Source organism: Oncorhynchus kisutch, linkage group LG16, assembly GCF_002021735.2.
Source record: "Oncorhynchus kisutch isolate 150728-3 linkage group LG16, Okis_V2, whole genome shotgun sequence".
Lineage (NCBI taxonomy): Eukaryota > Metazoa > Chordata > Actinopteri > Salmoniformes > Salmonidae > Oncorhynchus > Oncorhynchus kisutch.
Genome location: NC_034189.2, coordinates 15,134,314 through 15,153,524, shown reverse-complemented (window position 1 = coordinate 15,153,524; position 19,211 = coordinate 15,134,314). Strand labels below are relative to the sequence as shown.

Genomic DNA, 19,211 nt, shown 5'->3' with positions numbered 1-19,211 from the left:
CGTTACATATCACATTATTTCGCAATAGATAAAGACACGCTTTTAGAAATGAATTAATTCACTAGAATCTGTTACCTGAATGCAGATAAGAGTACGGAGCTATAACGGAGTTTCAGATATGAAATAAACGTTATTTTCTCCCTAGAGCTTCTTATAACAATGACAGTAGTGTTTAACCACACCAACTGTGGACTTTGACGCTCAAAGGTTCAGAGGCTCCCTCTAGACTAGTTTCCTTCAGCAGTACACGTTAAAACAGGATTGGCCATACAACTGTAATTAAATGTTTAACAATGGCCCTCTTCACATTTAACAAATCATTTAATTACATAAAAATCGGAGATACTGAAAAGTTATGCTGAAAAAGTGCATTATTATAGCAAAAATTATGCCTTCAAGCTTCCACTAGAGATACAACTTCCACTTTGATTTTGGCTGAACTATGCCTCTTTTAACCTCCCCAAGAGCATAAAATCACTAGGTGTTGTTAAGTGTTGAACTAGGGTTGCCATAGCAACAAGGGGATCTACTTTATTTATTTATTTTTCTGTTGTTTGCCTCACTTAATAAACAAACAAAGAAATCTCTTCAACATTTAATACCATGTGTATGGCCTCATGGCCAAACAGATGCAGTACACTCTGACTGGCAAAGTAACACAATCACGTAAATGTCCAACATTTCGTCTTTGCTTATTTCATATGTCTGTTAACATGGAAGTACGCTAATCACTCAAGGAGAAGTAATTAGTGTTTAGTAATGCTTTCTATTGTCAGAAATGTTCAGCTCAGACCCCAACCAAAGAACATCAAAAGTCGTGCTATAAATTCACAGACTACACAAAGATTCCTTGATGTCCTTCCAGATTCCCTCTGTCTACCCAAGGACGCCAGAGGACAAAAATCAGTTAACCACCTAACTGAGGAACTCAATTTAACCTTGCGCAATACCCTAGATGCAGTTGCACCCTTAAAAACTAAAAACATTTCTCATAAGAAACTAGCTCCCTGGTACACAGAAAATACCCGAGCTCTGAAGCAAGCTTCCAGAAAATTGGAACGGAAATGGCGCCACACCAAACTGGAAGTCTTCCGTCTAGCTTGGAAAGACAGTACCGTGCAGTACCGAAGAGCCCTTACTGCTGCTCGACCATCCTATTTTTCTAACTTAATTGAGGAAAATAAGAACAATCCGAAATTCCTTTTTGATACTGTCGCAAAGCTAACTAAAAAGCAGCATTCCCCAAGAGAGGATGACTTTCACTTTAGCAGTGATAAATTCATGAACTTCTTTGAGGAAAAGATTATGATAATTAGAAAGCAAATTACGGCCTCCTCTTTAAATCTGCGTATTCCTTCAAAGCTCAGTTGTCCTGAGTCTGCACAACTCTCCCAGGACCTAGGATCAAGAGAGACGCTCAAGTGTTTTAGTAATATATCTCTTGACACAATGATGAAAATAATCATGGCCTCTAAACCTTCAAGCTGCATACTGGACCCTATTCCAACTAAACTACTGAAAGAGCTGCTTCCTGTGCTTGGCCCTCCTATGTTGAACATAATAAACGGCTCTCTATCCACCGGATGTGTACCAAACTCACTAAAAGTGGCAGTAATAAAGCCTCTCTTGAAAAAGCCAAACCTTGATCCAGAAAATATAAAAAACTATCGGCCTATATCGAATCTTCCATTCCTCTCAAAAATTTTTGAAAAGGCTGTTGCGCAGCAACTTACTGCCTTCCTGAAGACAAACAATGTATAAGAAATGCTTCAGTCTGGTTTTAGACCCCATCATAGCACTGAGACGGCACTTATGAAGGTGGTAAATGACATTTTAATGGCATCGGACCAAGGCTCTGCATCTGTCCTCGTGCTCTTAGACCTTAGTGCTGCTTTTGATACCATCGATCACCACATTCTTTTGGAGAGATTGGAAACCCAAATTGGTCTACACGGACAAGTTCTGGCCTGGTTTAGATATTATCTGTCGGAAAGATATCAGTTTGTCTCTGTGAATGGTTTGTCCTCTGACAAATCAACTGTAAATTTCGGTGTTCCTCAAGGTTCCGTTTTAGGACCACTATTGTTTTCACTATATATTTTACCTCTTGGGGATGTTATTCGAAAACATAATGTTAACTTTCACTGCTATGCGGATGACACACAGCTGTACATTTCAATGAAACATGGTGAAGCCCCAAAATTGCCCTTGCTAGAAGCATGTGTTTCAGACATAAGGAAGTGGATGGCTGCAAACTTTCTACTTTTAAACTCGGACAAAACAGAGCTGCTTGTTCTAGGTCCCAAGAAACAAAGAGATCTTCTGTTGAATCTGACAATTAATCTTAATGGTTGTACAGTCGTCTCAAATAAAACTGTGAAGGACCTCGGCATTACTCTGGACCCTGATCTCTCTTTTGAAGAACATATCAAGACCATTTCAAGGACAGCTTTTTTCCATCTACGTAACATTGCAAAAATCAGAAACTTTCTGTCCAAAAATGATGCAGAAAAATTCATCCATGCTTTTGTCACTTCTAGATTAGACTACTGCAATGCTCTACTTTCCGGCTACCCGGAAAAAACGCTAAATAAACTTCAGTTGGTGCTAAATACGGCTGCTAGAATCCTGACTAGAACCAAAAAATTTGATCATATTACTCCAGTGCTAGCCTCTCTACACTGGCTTCCTGTCAAAGCAAGGGCTGATTTCAAGGTTTTACTGCTAACCTACAAAGCATTACATGGGCTTGCTCCTACCTATCTCTCTGATTTGGTCCTGCCGTACATACCTACACGTACGCTACGGTCACAAGACGCAGGCCTCCTAATTGTCCCTAGAATTTCTAAGCAAACAGCTGGAAGCAGGGCTTTCTCCTATAGAGCTCCATTTTTATGGAACGGTCTGCCTACCCATGTCAGAGACGCAAACTCGGGCTCAACCTTTAAGTCTTTACTGAAGACTCATCTCTTCAGTGGGTCATATGATTGAGTGTAGTCTGGCCCAGGAGTGTGAAGGTGAACGGAAAGGCTCTGGAGCAACGAACCGCCCTTGCTGTCTCTGCCTGGCCGGTTCCCCTCTCTCCACTGGGATTCTTTGCCTCTAACCCTATTACAGGGACCGAGTCACTGGCTTTTACTGGTGCTCTTTCATGCCGTCCCTAGGAGGGGTGCATCACTTGAGTGGGTTGAGTCACTGACGTCATCTTCCTGTCTGGGTTGGCGCCCGCCCCTTGGGTGGTGCCATGGCGGAGATCTTTGTGGGCTATACTCGGCCCTGTCTCAGGATGGTAAATTGGTGGTTGAAGATATCCCTCTAGTGGTGTGGGGGCTGTGCTTTGGCAAAGTGGGTGAGGTTATATCCTTCCAAGGGGTATCATCGGATGTGGCCACAGTGTCTCCTGACCCCTCCTGTCTCAGCCTCCAGTATTTATGCTGCAGTAGTTTATGTGTCGGGGGGCTAGGGTCAGTTTGTTGTATCTGGAGTACTTCTCCTGTCTTATCCGGTGTCCTGTGTGAATTTAAGTAGGCTCTCTCTAATTCTCTCTATCTTTTTCTCTCTCGGAGGACCTGAGCCCTAGGACCATGCCTCAGGACTACCTGGCATGATGACTCCTTGAGGTCCCTAGTCCACCTGGCCGTGCTGCTACTCCAGTTCCAACTGTTCTGCCTGCGGCTATGGAACCCTGACCTGTTCACCGGACGTGCTACCTGTCCCAGACCTGCTGTTTTCAACTCTCTAGAGACAGCTGGAGCGGTAGAAATACTCTTAATGATCGGCTATAAAAAGCCTACTGACATATACTCCTGAGGTGCTGACTTGCTGCACCCTCAACAACTACTGTGATTATTATTATTTGACCATTTTGGTCATTTGTAAACATTTGAACATCTTGGCCATGTTCTGTTATAATCTCCACCCAGCACAGCCAGATGAGGATTGGCCAGCCCACATAGCCTGGTTCCTCTCTAGGTTTCTTCCTAGGTTTTGGCCTTTCTAGGGAGTTTTTCCTGGCCACTGTGCTTCTACACCTGTATTGCTTGCTGTTTTGGGTTTTAGGCTGGGTTTCTGTACAGCACTTTGAGATATCAGCTGACGTAAGAAGGGCTATATAAATAAATGTGATTTGATTTGATATGGCGGGTGTTCTGCAGTGTCATCTAAAAATGTTGCTCTACATTGATGTCTAGAAAATTAGGCTTTAGGAAATTCCGACATGTGTAAACCCTGTAGCTACACTCAAGTATGTGGGGATACTGCAGTGACGTCTAAAATGCTTGAAATGAAGTAGCGAGAGTGCTGTCCTTTTCACCACCATAGATAGTAGGCTACTTGGCTGCTATGGTGTTTGACACTTTTTTTCTCAACGTGTTCCAGCCCGGATAACCCCCCCCCCCCACCCTCTCACGCTCACTATATGTTCCGGCATCTCCCGATTTACACATTAAGCACCTGGTATCAGTCTACTCAGTGACACTCACAGAACACAACCTTGTAGAGTTTACACAAATATTAGCATCTTAGCTCTTATTGCAGGACTTTGACTGTGACTGTTACGGATACAGTTATCCTGTGTGTGTGTGTGTATCCTGTGTGTGTGTTTCTTTTCTCTCCTTCTCCCCTCACAGGTGAAAATCATCACTCCCCGATCAGTCAACAATCAATCATCAATCAGAAGACACACCTCCTCCTATTTCCTACCCTATCACAGTTCCTTCCCCATGGTTTAAAAACCCCATCATTTGTTTGCTCTGGAGCTCAATCTCTCTGTAAATGCCATGTCTGTAGATCTCTGTGTTTCACTCTCGCTTTGTGTCTTAACCGCTCTTTTGTTTGAGCACCTCTGTAGCACTTTGTCATGCCCTGTGAGTATTGTTTTGGTTGTGGTGTTTGTTTGTTGCTGGTGGGAAAAGGGGGAAACCAAGACACGTCGCCCATGGGCATACACTACCCGTAGGTGAACTTTGTTAAATACACTAGTTAGAACTGGGCGGACCACCCACTGTATTTTTGGTTAGTTAGCTGTTGTTAAAGTAGTCTAGTTTAGGGGTATTTTTGTATATTTATTGTTTCTTTCCTTGGGTCCAGCTCAGCCCCTTTTCCTGCTCCCCCCCCCCCCCCCATTACCGTGTGTTTATAAATAAACCTGGAGTTTGACGGTAGATTTCGGTTGTAGTGGTTATTTCGTTCACACGTTTACTTTGTCACAATAATAATTTGCATGAGTTATGTTACGGGTCTCATTACCATCCCCCCTAGACTGTCAGGCCAAAAGGGATTCGTAACAGTGACTTTGACTATAAAGCCTATTATACGTATTCAACATACATCTTGGACTGTACAGTCTAAGCTAGAGATTGTGCACTCATGACATGGGGTATCAGCCTACTCAGAACACAACTTTGTAGAGTTTACAGAAATATTTGTGTATTATTTTGGCTGTGAATTGCATTAGCAAAAAGATTAGTCCTTTCTTTATAACAAAATACAATTGACCACTTGGCTGTCTATTATATCACAGGGTCTCCCCGTTAACCCCACCTCATAAGATTGCCTGATAAACACGTATTTTATTGATGTAGAATAGACATGAGATTTGAAATGAGTATTTGGTTTAATTTTGCATAAGGATCTAACTCAGTTGTCCTGATACGAGCATCCTATTCTTGTTAGAGACAAGGAATATTACTCAGACTCAGAAGTTACTTATTAACAGTATGAGTAGCATGATGATTAACAGTCATTTGTGGTAATCTTGTTTTGTACACTTTTGTGTTTGAATGTGGACCTGAAACCAAAACCTTGGTGCTACCTACTGAGACTAGAATCTAACATTTAAAAAATGTCAACAAGAATCAACCTCAGTGATCTCATTCACACTGAACTACTTGACTGTAATGCCAAATATCAGGGTTAATGTGTGACTTAGTCTTTAGACTGAATCAGCCTCTAGAGGGAGCCTCCTGACCGTTCATTCTAGAATATGAGTATAGTATGTGATGTCTGGGATGCCTGACTACAGGCTAGGTTACTCATTACACAAGGGTAATTAATGGAGCAAATTGGATAGGCCTTCGACCTCCTCTCTCTTACCTATAAAGTACCTAGTGGTGTAAAAATACTTGAAAGTACTACTGAAGTCGTTTTTGTGGGTATCTGTACTTTACTATTGCTATTTTTGACAACTTTTACTTCCAATACTTTCCTAAAGAAAATGATGTACTTTTTACTCCATACATTTTACCTGGCATCCAAAAGTACTTTTGAATGCTTAGCAGGACAGGAAAATGGTCTAATTCACACACTTATCAAGAGAACATCCCTGGTCATCTACTGCCTCTGATCAGGAAGATTCACTAAAGACATGCTTTGTGTGTAAATGATGTGTGAGTGTTGAAGGATGCCATTGGATATCCAGAAATGTAATAAAATAGAAAATGGTGCTGTCTGGTTTGCTTAATATAAGGAATTTGTAATGATTCATTATTTTACTTTTGGTTCTAAAGTATAATTTAGCAATTACATTTACTTTAGATACTGAAGTATATTTACAACAATCTTTTCAACTTTTATTCAAGTAGGTTTTTACTGGGTACTTTACTGGTGACTTTGGGTACATTTCCCATTAGTGGCACTATGCAAATCTGTTTAGTCATGACTGCTCTCACCTTCACTCTTCAGACTCCTCCAGAGGGAGCCTCTAAACCACATATTTGGAAGTTAAGTTATGCAAAAGGTAACTTAATATACAAGTTGGTGTTTATTATGGTCTATGCAGAGTAAATAAAGGCATTCTAACTTTAAAACCCATCTGCTTGAACCTTAGTTTCTTCAAACCATTTCACACTTGTTGGATTCGATTTAACCTGTTGTCTATGATTCCCCATTTCTGCTCAACGTTGGAAGCTCCCGACACATTGATTGCTCAAGGATATCCAAAGTCATTGATGGTTAAACATTAATCATTGCAATAAAATGCTCTACGGAGAAAAGGAAAGAGTAACTTATCTTCAACAGACTCTCCATTTTAAACATGCTGTAGCAGCGTTCGGGTAACAATTTCTATCCATTCATTTATAAACACATATGATTTTCATTCCATAACGCTATATATCCATTTTCAGAAATGATAGTAAATTCGCTTTTAGTGTTTCAAGAAATTATGAAAGAGATTGTGTGGTGTTTTTTCACTATTTAATCATCTCTTGGGATTGTTCAATGACAGACATACATTTGTTTAAAATCTATCACTTGATGGGTTACATTCCAGAGTAAAAAAATACCCATCCCTATGGTGAAGCACGGTGGTGGCAAGGACTGGGAGACTAGTCAGGATCGAGGCAAAGATGAACAGAGAAAAGTACAGATCAATCCTTGATGAAAACCTGCTCCAGAGTGCTCAGGACCTCAGACTGGGGCAAAGGTTCACCTTCCAACAGGTAGCAATGCTCCCCATCATACCTGACAGAAACTCCCCAAATAAAGGTGTGCCATGCTTGTAGCGTCATTCCCAAGAACACTCAAGGCTTTAATTGCTGCCAAAGGTGCTTCAACAAAGTACTGAGTGAAGGGTATGAATACTTATGTAAATGTGATATTTCCATTTATTTTATTTTTTTACTGCAAAACATTCTAAAAACCTGCTTTTCCTTTGTCCTTATGGGGTATTGTGTGTAGATTGAGGAAATAAATAATGTAATACATGTTAGATTAAGGATGTAACCTAACAAAATGTGGAAAAAGTCAAGGGGGTCTAAATACTTTTCAAAGTCACTGTATATATCCATTATACTTTGTGATATAAAATGGGAAAAAGCAAAAAAAAACTATAGTGCCAACTGACCATATACTCATTAAAAACCCACCACCATATTTCACCCCATCTAATCCTGCACCAGGCCAACGGCCTGGGAGGACAGAACACTACCACTCAACACCCCACTGCAACTCTTCTGCAGTAAAACCTAGCAAGTACATCTCTGCAGCTGCCACCGTAACCTCTGTTTTCTATGAGTTGCGGTCCATTTTCTAAACTAGAGTTGACAACCATGGATATGAATGCTAAGAAACCCACCTCACTGAAACATATTATTCCTACCACTCTTTATTGGCCTCTCAGGATCCCTCGCCATGTACCCATCTTCCTGTACAACTCCCTTCACTGCCTCAGCACATGACGCCTTCTGTACTGCTCTGACCCTGGCAACCTCAACCAGTCTTTTGTTTCGTGCCCTCCTGCACACTTCTCACATCTAGGAATCTCCTTCCTACACAATGCTGCAACAAGACCATAAGCTTGACACCTATAACAATGCCGACCGTATTACCTCCCAAGAGAATTCCCTTTGATTATAGTCACAGCCGTGTATATTCCCCCTCAAGCCGATACCACGACGGCCCTCAAAGAACTTCACTGGACTCTATGCACACTGGAAACCACATATCCTGAGGCTACATTTATTGTAACTGGGGATTTTAACAAAGCAAATTTGAGGAATATGCTACCGAAGTTCTATCAACAATTTAACTGTAGTACACGCGCTGCTAAAACACTCGACCACTGCAAACCCAACTTCTGGGATACATACAAGGCCCTCGTCTGCTGGTGTCACATACACCAGGAATCTTCCATTTCAGTTGCTCCTCCTCAACATTTAATGCCACTCAGTTAGCACTCCTTTCAATTGCACCCTGCTCCGGAGATCTTGTCCCTAGTTACGCGGTTCGGCGCGTCCACTCCCTCTGGACAGAAGAAATGCAAAAAATCATCACAAGTCCACTTCGAGTTACATTCACCGACTCAGCAGTCCCCAACCTTTTCTCCACCCAAACTGACACCACACATGAATCCGCCAGCAGGTTAGGATCCATTATCTCCAAACTTCTCACTCCAACTGGGCCAGAATCATCCTTATCATTATTGGGACGAGGCTCAACCCTCCGCCATCTTCACCACACCTGCCACTGCAGGTAATTCATCCTGAATCTTGTCAGATTAATTCATTTTCGTCCTCCACCCAAGTGTTGTGATCACAGAAACCTTTCAGATCTTTGGTATTGTTCGTCTGGAACTCCATCTTCAATTCAAACCATAGGTTTTCAATGGGTTTCAAGTCCGGAGACTGAGATTGTCATTACAAAATGTTGATTTTGTGACCAATTAACCATTTATTTGTGGATTGTGACGTGTGCTTGGGGTCATTGTCTTGCTGAAAGGTCCACTTGCGGCCAAGTGTCAGCCTCCTGGCAGAGGCAACCAGGTTTTTGGCTAAAATGTCATGGTACTGGGTAAATTTCATGATGCCGTTGCACCTTAACAAGGGCCCCAGGACCATTGGAACAAAATAACCCCATAACATCAAAGATCCACCATATGTTATAGTAGTTATGGGATTACTTTCTGCTCATGAATTCTCTTTTTGACACCAAACCCACCACAGGTGTGCGTGGCCATATAGCTCTATTTTTCTTATTAGCGGGGACTGCAATTATTGACACCCTTGATAAAGATGAGCAATAAAAACTGTATTCAATAAATAATTCAGATACTGAGCTATATTGTAAGTTTTAAAAAATCCAGAAATTATATTATTTTATACAGATACAATTGCTCAGAGAAAGAGATTTTGTTGAAAAAATTATACATTTATTTTTTGTCAAAAAAGTAGGGGTCAACATTATTGACAATTATTATTGACACCCATAAAGATTCTTATGAATAAAGTATTCAAAAGTTTAGTATTCGGTCCCATATTCCTAGAACGTAATGAGTACATCAAGCTTGTGACTCTAAAAACTTGTTGGATACATTTTCAATTAGTTTTGGTTGTGTTTCAGATTATTTTGTGCCCAATAGAAATGAATGGTAAATAATGTATTGTGTCATTTTGGAGGCAGTTTTACAACAAATATGAATAAATAGAGCTAATACAACCAAAAGTGTGTCACTGTCCCAATACTTTTGTATACATATATACTTCCATCACCTCCTTTTCTTATTCCCCTACATAGTTTGGAGCTTGATGGTTGATCATGCAGGAAATTATGAACACTTTTATAATTCCTATGTGTCATGATTTTTGGGACTAATAGACCACACACACACACACACACGCACACACCTATATCATTTTATGTTTCATTTTTAACATGTGATCACATTTCCTACCACAAATAAGATAAAATATCAAACATCGTTATTGAATTTAATCTTTAATTGATTTTTATTTTTAACATTAATATTACCACATTGCTTACCACAAATGCTATTTCATTATAGAACAAACAAAACACATTGAAATATGCTAATGTTATTGGATTCATATTTTGTGTTAAAATATCAGAATTATTTTTAACATTGAAACAAAAATTACATTGATGTTTTTTTTCAGTGGATGTGACATTCCACCCTAACACTGCACATGTCAAACTCTCTTTATCTGATGATAACAAATGCCTCAAATTTGGAGAATTCAAAGAAAAAAAGGATTGTGAGAATTTCAAAGAAAAATGCAAAGGAAGCAGCAGCATGAAGTTTGAAAAAGAACACAAAGAAGACACAGAGCGTTTTGGAGGAAAACCTACAGAAAATAGTATGTTAAATGTTTCAGGAAAAGACAAAGACAAGAAAACTGGATTATTTAACAGGATGATGAAAAAAGGACAAAACAACGAAGGTACTCTGCAGGTTGAGGAAGTACGCAAAGAAGAGGCCACTGAGAATTTAGAAGAAAAATGCAAAGGAACTAAAATTAGGTTTAATCAAAATATGTGTGTCTTGGGAAAGGAAGGATATGACAAAGGTACACATTACTGGGAGGTTGACCTGGGGAAGAAGAGCCAGTGGAGTGTTGGGATCGCTCAGGAAACTGAGAAGAGAGACAACATCCAAATGTATCCAGATACTGGCTACTGGGGGCATATGTTACAAAGATGGAGAACTGAAAACAGTTTTTTTACGCTTCTGCTACTCTCTGTTCATCATATATACATAGTCACTTTAACGATACCTACATGTACATACTACCTCAATAAGCCTGACTAACCGGTGTCTGTATATAGCCTTGCTACTCTTATTTTCAAATGTCTTTTTACTGTTTTATTTCTTTACTTACACACACACACACACACACACACACACACACACACACACACACACACACACACACACACAGACACACGCACACACACACACACACACTGAAGCTGGGAGTGTTAGTGGACTATGAAGGGGGACAGATAACATTGTTTTCAATGTGGAGAAGAAACGCCATATACACTCCTTCATCAATGGCATGTTTTCAAAGAAACTCTATCTGTTATTTGGTCCATTGAAAGATTGTAAAGAGTAACTCAAAATCTCACTTATGGTACAAAGACACAAACCCTCAACCTTGAGTTTGAGTTTATTTTATTTTTACAGGGATAGTGCACATTTATCAATTAATCAATTTCTTTAATCACATTAATCAATTCCAGGAAAAGTGCCGTTTTTAGCCAGCCGGCTAATTTTCAACCGCAGTCCCTGGGCAGGTTATTAAAAACAATTACAATATAGACAATCATTGAGCAGTGAGCACACGCAGAGCAACATAGGACAAGCAAGACGTAGCATACAGACAGAGCAACATAGGACAAGCAAGACGTAGCATACAGACAGAGCAACACAGAACAAAAAGCAGCAAGACAAAATTCTTAAAAGCAACGGTGTTTCCACACCTCACAAGCTACAGACAACATGGAAAGCGGCAATATACAGCTAGGGACTGATGGTAGTGTATTCCAGACATGGGAAGCTCTCACAGAGAAAGCGGATTTACTAAAGGTGCTTTTCCTTAAGGGAACTATACAGTCACCTCTCATGGCAGGCCTTGTAGATCTGCTGCCATATGTTTGGGTTTTCTGTTTAACAAAAATACTGAGCGGAGGGGGAGCCAGGCCATTTAGGATCTTGAATACAAGACATGCGTCAGTGTATTGCACAAGATTTTCCCAACTAAGGAGCTCATCATTTCTGAGGATGTAACAGTGATGATGGCTATTGGGCTTCCTATCAAGCACGTTGAGAGCCTGTTTGTAGACAGACTGAATAGGTTTTAATGTTGTACAGCAAGCTTGGGCCCAACTAGTCAAGCAGTATGTTAAGTGGGGGAGTATCATAGATTTGAAGTACAGTTTTGCTACCTCTGTAGTCAAACAATTTAGTATAAATCGGATATTAGCTAGGTTGAATTTGGTTATCTGAATTACCTTTTTCACATGCTTTTTAAAAGAGAGGTTGGAATCAAGTATGATGCCAAGGTACTTAAAATAAGACATCACCTGGAGCTTCTCCCCTGGCTCAGTAGCATCTGTTGCCCTCTTTGTGAAGAACATGCAAAAATCACATTGAGATGCAAACACGAGTCACTGAGCCATTTTGTAACCTGGACCATTTACAGTAGTGAGTTCTTGTGCAGCTTGTTGTTTGCTCTTTGCATGCACATATATCACTGTATCATCTGCATACATTTGAACTTCAGACCCAGTACAGACAGAAGGCAGATCATTAACGTACAGACTGAACAGGAGGGGCCCCAGTATTGACCCTTGGAGCATGCCCACATCATAGCTAAGAGTGGGCGACAGCTCATTGCTCACTCTGACACACTGAGTTCTGCCTTCAAGGTATGATTTAATCCATCTAAAGGCATCAGGGAAAAAGTTGAACTTGGACAATTTTGTGATGAGAATCTCATGGTTAACAGTATCAAAAGCCTTCCTTAGGTCCAGAAACACAGCCCCAACAACGCCCCCTTTATCCATATTGGACTTCACATTTTCCAGAAGAAAGCAGTTGGCCGTTTCTGTGGAGTGTTTCGCTCTGATGCCAAACTGCATGGAGTGTAATGTGAAGGGACTGTTGTTGAGGTGGACAATCAGTTGTTCTGCTACACACTTTTCAACAACCTTTGACACCACAGGTAGTATACTAATGGGCCTGTAGTTACTCACGTCAGCAGGGTCGCCCGATTTAAAGATGGCCGTTATTATGCTCGACTTCCATAACCTTGGAAACACCCCGAGACAAATAGATGTGTTGGTGACCTTAGTAATGGGGCCAATGAGTGACACTTTGTAGTTTTTAAGAAAGGTAGAGTCCAGCCCAAACACATCTTTGGCTTTAGAGTTCTTTAGTGAGCTAATCATCTTGTTCACCTTTGACTCAGAAACCTCCCTTATGATGAAGACAGATTGAGTGTCATTTACTAGCACTGAGCCCAAGAATCCAGTGGAGGGGTTCTGTGTCAGTACCCTGACAGAGTGAAACAAGTAGGAATTGAAGGCTATTGCTATTTTGACTGCATCCTGTGTTAGATTGTTATTCACCATGATTTCTAGTCTTTTTGCAGTGTTCCTATGGTCTTTCCCTGTTAACTTTTTTAGATTCTCCCAGATCAGTTTAGAATTTCCCTTTGCTTCACCAATTATGTTCATAAAAACGTTTGCCTTGGCCTGTCTGATTTCCTTCATCACCTTATTTCTCAACATGGTAAACCTATGTCTGTCATGCTCTAATTTGGATCTTAGGGCTATTTTTAGAGCACAATCCAGATTTCTCCATTTAACCAAGGAAGAGTGCTCTTTTGGCCAGGTTTGGATTTGGTTTTCTTTAGGAAACCATTTATTGTAGTCTGGATTGTGGATAGAAAAACCTGACTATCAGCTTCCACCTCTGTATAGGACAAGAGATCATTCCAGTTAATTCCCTTAATTGCGTTTTCAAAATAGTTTAATTCACTCTTAGGTATTCTTAGTTGATCCGGCTTTCTAACAGTAGAGAGGTTAAACCTGCTCTTACACAGCTTTCTGGCTATAAGTGTCAGATTATGATCAGATAGTCCAGTAACCATATTGAATGATTTAGTCACTCTCTGGTTTATTACTGAACACCAAATCAATCTGTGTTTTAGAGCAACAAGTCACCCTGGTTGGCCCTTTAACTAGCTGTGTAAGGTCAAAGGTATTAGTGATCCGTTTGAGGGTTTTCCTACAAGACTTGTCTTCATAATTAATATAAAAATCTCCCATTAAGATGACCTCTTTCCCAAAATCACATTCCCTAAGCATGTTATTAAACTGATCAAAAAACACACCTTTGGTGGAAGGTGGCCTATACATTCCAATAAGGGTAAAATACATTTGGGGAGACAGTGTAACTTCAGGCCAATACATTCTAGTTCATTATCACATGACCACTCAATTTGTTTACATCGGATATGTTCTTTAATGTAAATCATCAGACCCCCTCCTCTTCCTTCAGTCCTGTTTCTCCTGAAGACATTGTAGCCAGGCACAATCAAAGCAGCATATGGAGAGGTTTTATGGAGCCGTGTCTCTGAGAGGCAGAGGAAGTCAAGGTTGGAGTCTGTGAGTAGATGTTGAATTTGATCACTTTTTTGAATGACACTACGAATGTTCAAGTGCCCCCCTAATAGTCCCTTGGGCTTAGCTCGTGGGTCCCAGATGACTCGAGAGTGATTGACACATTGAAAAAAGTTACATTGTCTGTGTTTTCTGACGGCTGGGTTTAGGACGTTTTGTTTCGTTTTGATTAGGGGCAGTTCGGTAGCACAATTAACAATCCCTCCTGCCTGCACTGGATGCAGGGAACTACTTAAAACAGCTTGCGTACCAGAAACAGACTCAGGGATCCCATACAGCGACTTGGGTATGTTTGAAGAGTCTAAATCTATCCTGGAGCCGGGTGAGTCGAGAGAAACCATGGGACCATAGCACTCACCCACTTCCACAGCGGCGACGATCAGTGGACGAGGCCATCCACTGCTTTCCACTCCGGTGAGTATCGCTGGCTCGGTGATGTTAGGCCCAGGATTGAGTTGCACATCCCCGGAGAGTAGGAGGGTAGTGAACAGGTAGTTTAACAGTTTCTGATAAATGTTGGACTTGTGTTTGTTACGCCTAAGCGGTTCAGCGGAATAGGGAGCGAGGTAGACTTGGCCATTATTCAGAACATTGTGGTAAGCTGTGTACTGTCCTCTCCCGTGGAACGGTGAACCAATGTGTTTGGTGTTGATATTCTCCGGTAGTAGACTGATTGTGTCATCCCAGCAAGGACGCACTGATTTCAACCTCCGAGAACTGTTAGTGTAAATAATGGAAGACGACAAAGTCATTGAAAAAAAAGGTAGAACCCAAAGCTTATTATAGACGATTAATTTAAAGCTGAAAATGTAAATCCTAAATTGTAGCTTTTACACATGTTAGTTTTATAGTGTAGAATATACACTGAGTGTACAAAATATTAAGAACACCTTCCAAATTTTGCCCTCAGAACAGCCTCATTTCATGTCTACATGCTTCCCACAGTTGTGTCAAGTTGTCTGGATGTCTTTTGGGTAGTGGACCATTCTTGATAAACACGGGAAACTGTTGAGCATGAAAAACGCAGCAGCGCTGCAATTCTTGACACAAACCGTTGCACTTGGCACCTACTACCATTCCCCATTCAATGGCACTTAAATCTTTTGTCTTGCCCATTCAACCTCTGAACGACGCACATACACAATCAATTGTCTCAAGGCTTCTTTAACCTGTCTCCTCCCCTTCATCTACACTGACTGAAGTGGATTTAACAAGTGACATCAAGTGACATCAATAAGGGGTCATATTCATTCTTAATGTTTGTACACTCTGTGTTAATCTATTTAAATATAAAGTGTTATTTGTTTTTAGTACTGTATGACAATATAGAATAATTGACTCACTCACTGTAATTATGTGTTAAAAAAAGCTTTCACTCACTGCACTCAATGCAGCAAAATATGTAAAAGTGTAACATTTTTTGTTACAATAATAAAAGGCATTTTAAAATGTGTCATGAACTGATCAAAGTACTTGTATGTTAGAGGATATCTGTTTAATGGCCCAGAGGCCTCATTTGCAAAATATTATTCATTTTTACATGTCTCTGTAAGAGCATTTTATTTTATTTTTTTTAAATATGAGACAAATGTCCTTATAATAATGTCTACACCCATTTTTTCGATTATTAATCAGAAAATGTCAGGCAGAATTTATGTAAATTCCATATTTGCATGTCAGGTTCATGATTTATAAATACCATTGTTCTTGTAGATTTTTATATATGCACAATTTACAATCAAATCTGTGCGTGCAAACATTTTATTAATGAGGTTCCAGAATAGCCGTCTTGACATTGTAAATGGCTGATTACAAACCTACCCAATCTATACATTGTTATGTAAGAGCATAAACTGATTGATCCTCATGATCACAAGGAATAAACTGATACACGTCTTAAAAGCAATATTACATTTTTCACAAATCAATACATTGTACAGTATATGTGTATGAAGGGAGGCATAACATTACCTATGCATTATGCATGATTTCTCTGACAATATCCTCGTGGTTTGAGAAAAACAACTGAAATAGCAGTTCAATTTTATTCAAGTCAAATACAACAAATATAAAGTCAATGTGAGAAAGCAACATTTCTATAATAAGCAAAAAAGTATCATACAATTTAAACAACTTCAAGCAAATGTGTAAATATTTCTGAAGTGACAATCATTAGTGATTGACTAATGGTGGTCAAGTTTAGCTCTCCAAGACAATAAAGTAACCTATTGATTGATGTAGAGGTGATCCTTAATGCTTCAGATGATTTAGATTGTTTAGTTGTTTCAATGGACAAAATTGTGATCGGATCTGCATCGTTGTTCCAGGGTGAGAAAAGTGGGCGGACATCATCCTCATAACTTGGTCCGTTGGTAAATTAATAGATGAGTGAATTATCTTCTGCATTGTAGAAAGTCACCTTCCCTTCCTGATAATCCACATAGATACCCACTCGGTGTAGAATTATTTCCTTATGGACATCATCATCATCTATGAATGCTGTAAAGTCTTTGGGTAATCGGGATCTCCGATGGCAGAAGCCATTGGCTGGGCTGAGAACCAACTGTCCTTTCCTGTTAGCTGTTACCCTGGTAACACCAAGTACCCAGTCCTTTTTCGCCTTGACACACACCTCCCAGTAGGCCCTCATAGCACGGCCCATACTGCCCAACACATATGGGGCCACATCAAAATGCTTGTCAATGTCATTCTTGTTCATCTCTGTCTGTGGTTCTTGTTTCTGCTTCACCCACTCCACAACTTTCCCATTGTGTGATATCTTCAGCTGAGAGTGAGCTGTTTTTCCATCTAGAATAACATCCACTGATAATAACAACAACAAAAAAAGAGTCAACCAATTACGTCATAGTTGGTAAGATTTAAGGTACACATATTAGCTAGCCACTGATTTGTGGTTCATAAGTGTGTATATACGTAGCTAATAAGGCCCTGAGTATGTCTTACTAGCCATATAATAGGCCTGCCTCTGATTGAGAACCATATCAGGCCAAACACAGAAATAGAAAAACATAGAAACACAAACATAGACTGCCCACCCCAACTCACGCCCTGACCATACTAAATAAAACAAAACAAAGGAAATAAAGGTCAGAACGTGACAGGGCAGTGCAGTCAAAAACTTGATTTCCTGTTTTGTTCATGATATTTCCGCTATATGAAGTCAAAATAACACTCTGAAATTGTGAAAATGATGATGCCCTTTTAGTGTAAGAGCCTGGAGTTTCAGCCTGTTTGGGTAAAATTGAGTTTTTGTCCCACAGCATGACATCACAATCTGATCTGATTCTTATTATCATCTTATATTTGCATAATGTATCCTTCTGCTTTGAAGGGGCTAGCAAGGTAGGCTCTGAGTCTAGACGATCCAATCCACCAATCAAAGCTGTGTATGTAAATATATTTACGTTTGTATCATCATCAAAACTGATCATTTCATTGGTAAAACGATTGTCAGGGAAATTAATGTTATATATATATACATACACACAGTTATTTTCATGAAATAATCACATTTACCAGATATACAGTGATGCTTTGAAATAAAAAATAAAAACTGAACTCTTAAAACTTTCACTATTAAAGAGCAAGTTAGATGATATACAGATTGCTAGGAAGCTGTCTCAACATGGGACTAATAAGGGCATGGCAGCTTAAAATGTCTTTCCACATGCTAACCTCTCATCATTACCAATAACAGGGGAGGTTAGCATGTCTTGGAGGTATGATCTTTGACCCTCTGTAACTTTCTCACTCAACATTATTCACCATTCATTCAGGATTTTCCCTAATGGTAGCATCCACATTCATGTAGATACGTTTCAATTCATATTTGATTGTTATTTGTAATAAAAGTGACCCCAAAATTACAAAATACATAATTTACCATTAATTTATATTGTGCACAACATCATTTTGGTTGAAGATCTGATAATATTCAGTGTAAATCATTTGCAAAAATAGAGAAAATCAGAACAGGGGAAATACTTTTTCACAGCAGGGTTGAATATTTAGACATAGAAAGAATATGATTAAATCTGATTACCTTCATGTGAGCGCGCCTCTAGAAAAGAAAAGGAAACAGACAGGTTTAACATGTTTCAGGCTTATTATAGTACTGTGATTTGTTAACCCTATCAGTCCCAAGGCCGCAGCAAAAATCATCAATTTCCTTTATCTGACTGACTTTCATTTATCTTAATGTCCAACGATTAAGTGTTTCACCATTTCCTTTTCATGACAACCAGGGCTACAAATAGAACACAAAACTATTTGACATAAACAGTTGCACTCATGAGTTGTATTGACAAAAGTCAATAATAATAAAAGGTCAGCCAAAACAGCCACCTGATCAAAGAAATGTATATGAATGCTGTATGTACAGAAATGGTTTGCTCACAAGGAAATGGATATCCAACTAGTCAGTGACAACTGTGTAGAGTTTGAAGTTTGTGACAGAAACTATGTCCTGGGATTTCCTATGATGTTCACTGTAGAACAACCCCTTATCTTCTAACAATTATTGCGTAGCTTGTGAGGTCATAGAGCAAAACATGTTACATGTGCATGTTTGTGAGATTCTCAGATTTTCAACCCTGGCCCCGGGCCCCTTCGGGACCTGCCCTTGTCTCATCAACATGGCTCTAGCTCAGCCCCCGTTAATCACACAGACTAATGGTTGGTATTTACGGATGTGGAAGAAACAATCAAGGAGTTTAAAAGGGGTTAGAAGTCCAAAATGTGTCAGTGATATGGTGGGACTCATTGGG

General features: G+C 39.8%; 1 protein-coding gene across 5 annotated transcripts in view; it reads right to left on the bottom strand.

The window, feature by feature from the left end:
- The window catches only part of LOC109906358 (butyrophilin subfamily 1 member A1-like), a 31,637-nt gene that overhangs the window by 9,569 nt on the left and 2,857 nt on the right, over positions 1–19,211 (bottom strand). For 2 of the 5 annotated variants that reach the window (XM_020504046.2, XM_031793014.1), the window contains exon 1: positions 76–186. The exons of 2 other annotated variants lie outside the window; for them this stretch is intronic. Coding sequence is in view for 1 of the 3 variants with exons in the window: in XM_020504032.2 (XP_020359621.1) it covers positions 16,802–17,247; positions 18,488–18,505 (464 nt within the window). In the remaining 2 variants the exon portion in view is untranslated. Of the gene's footprint in view, positions 1–75; positions 187–16,125; positions 17,248–18,487; positions 18,506–19,211 lie in introns of those variants that run through there. One more of the 5 variants, XM_020504032.2, reaches the window with a different exon arrangement.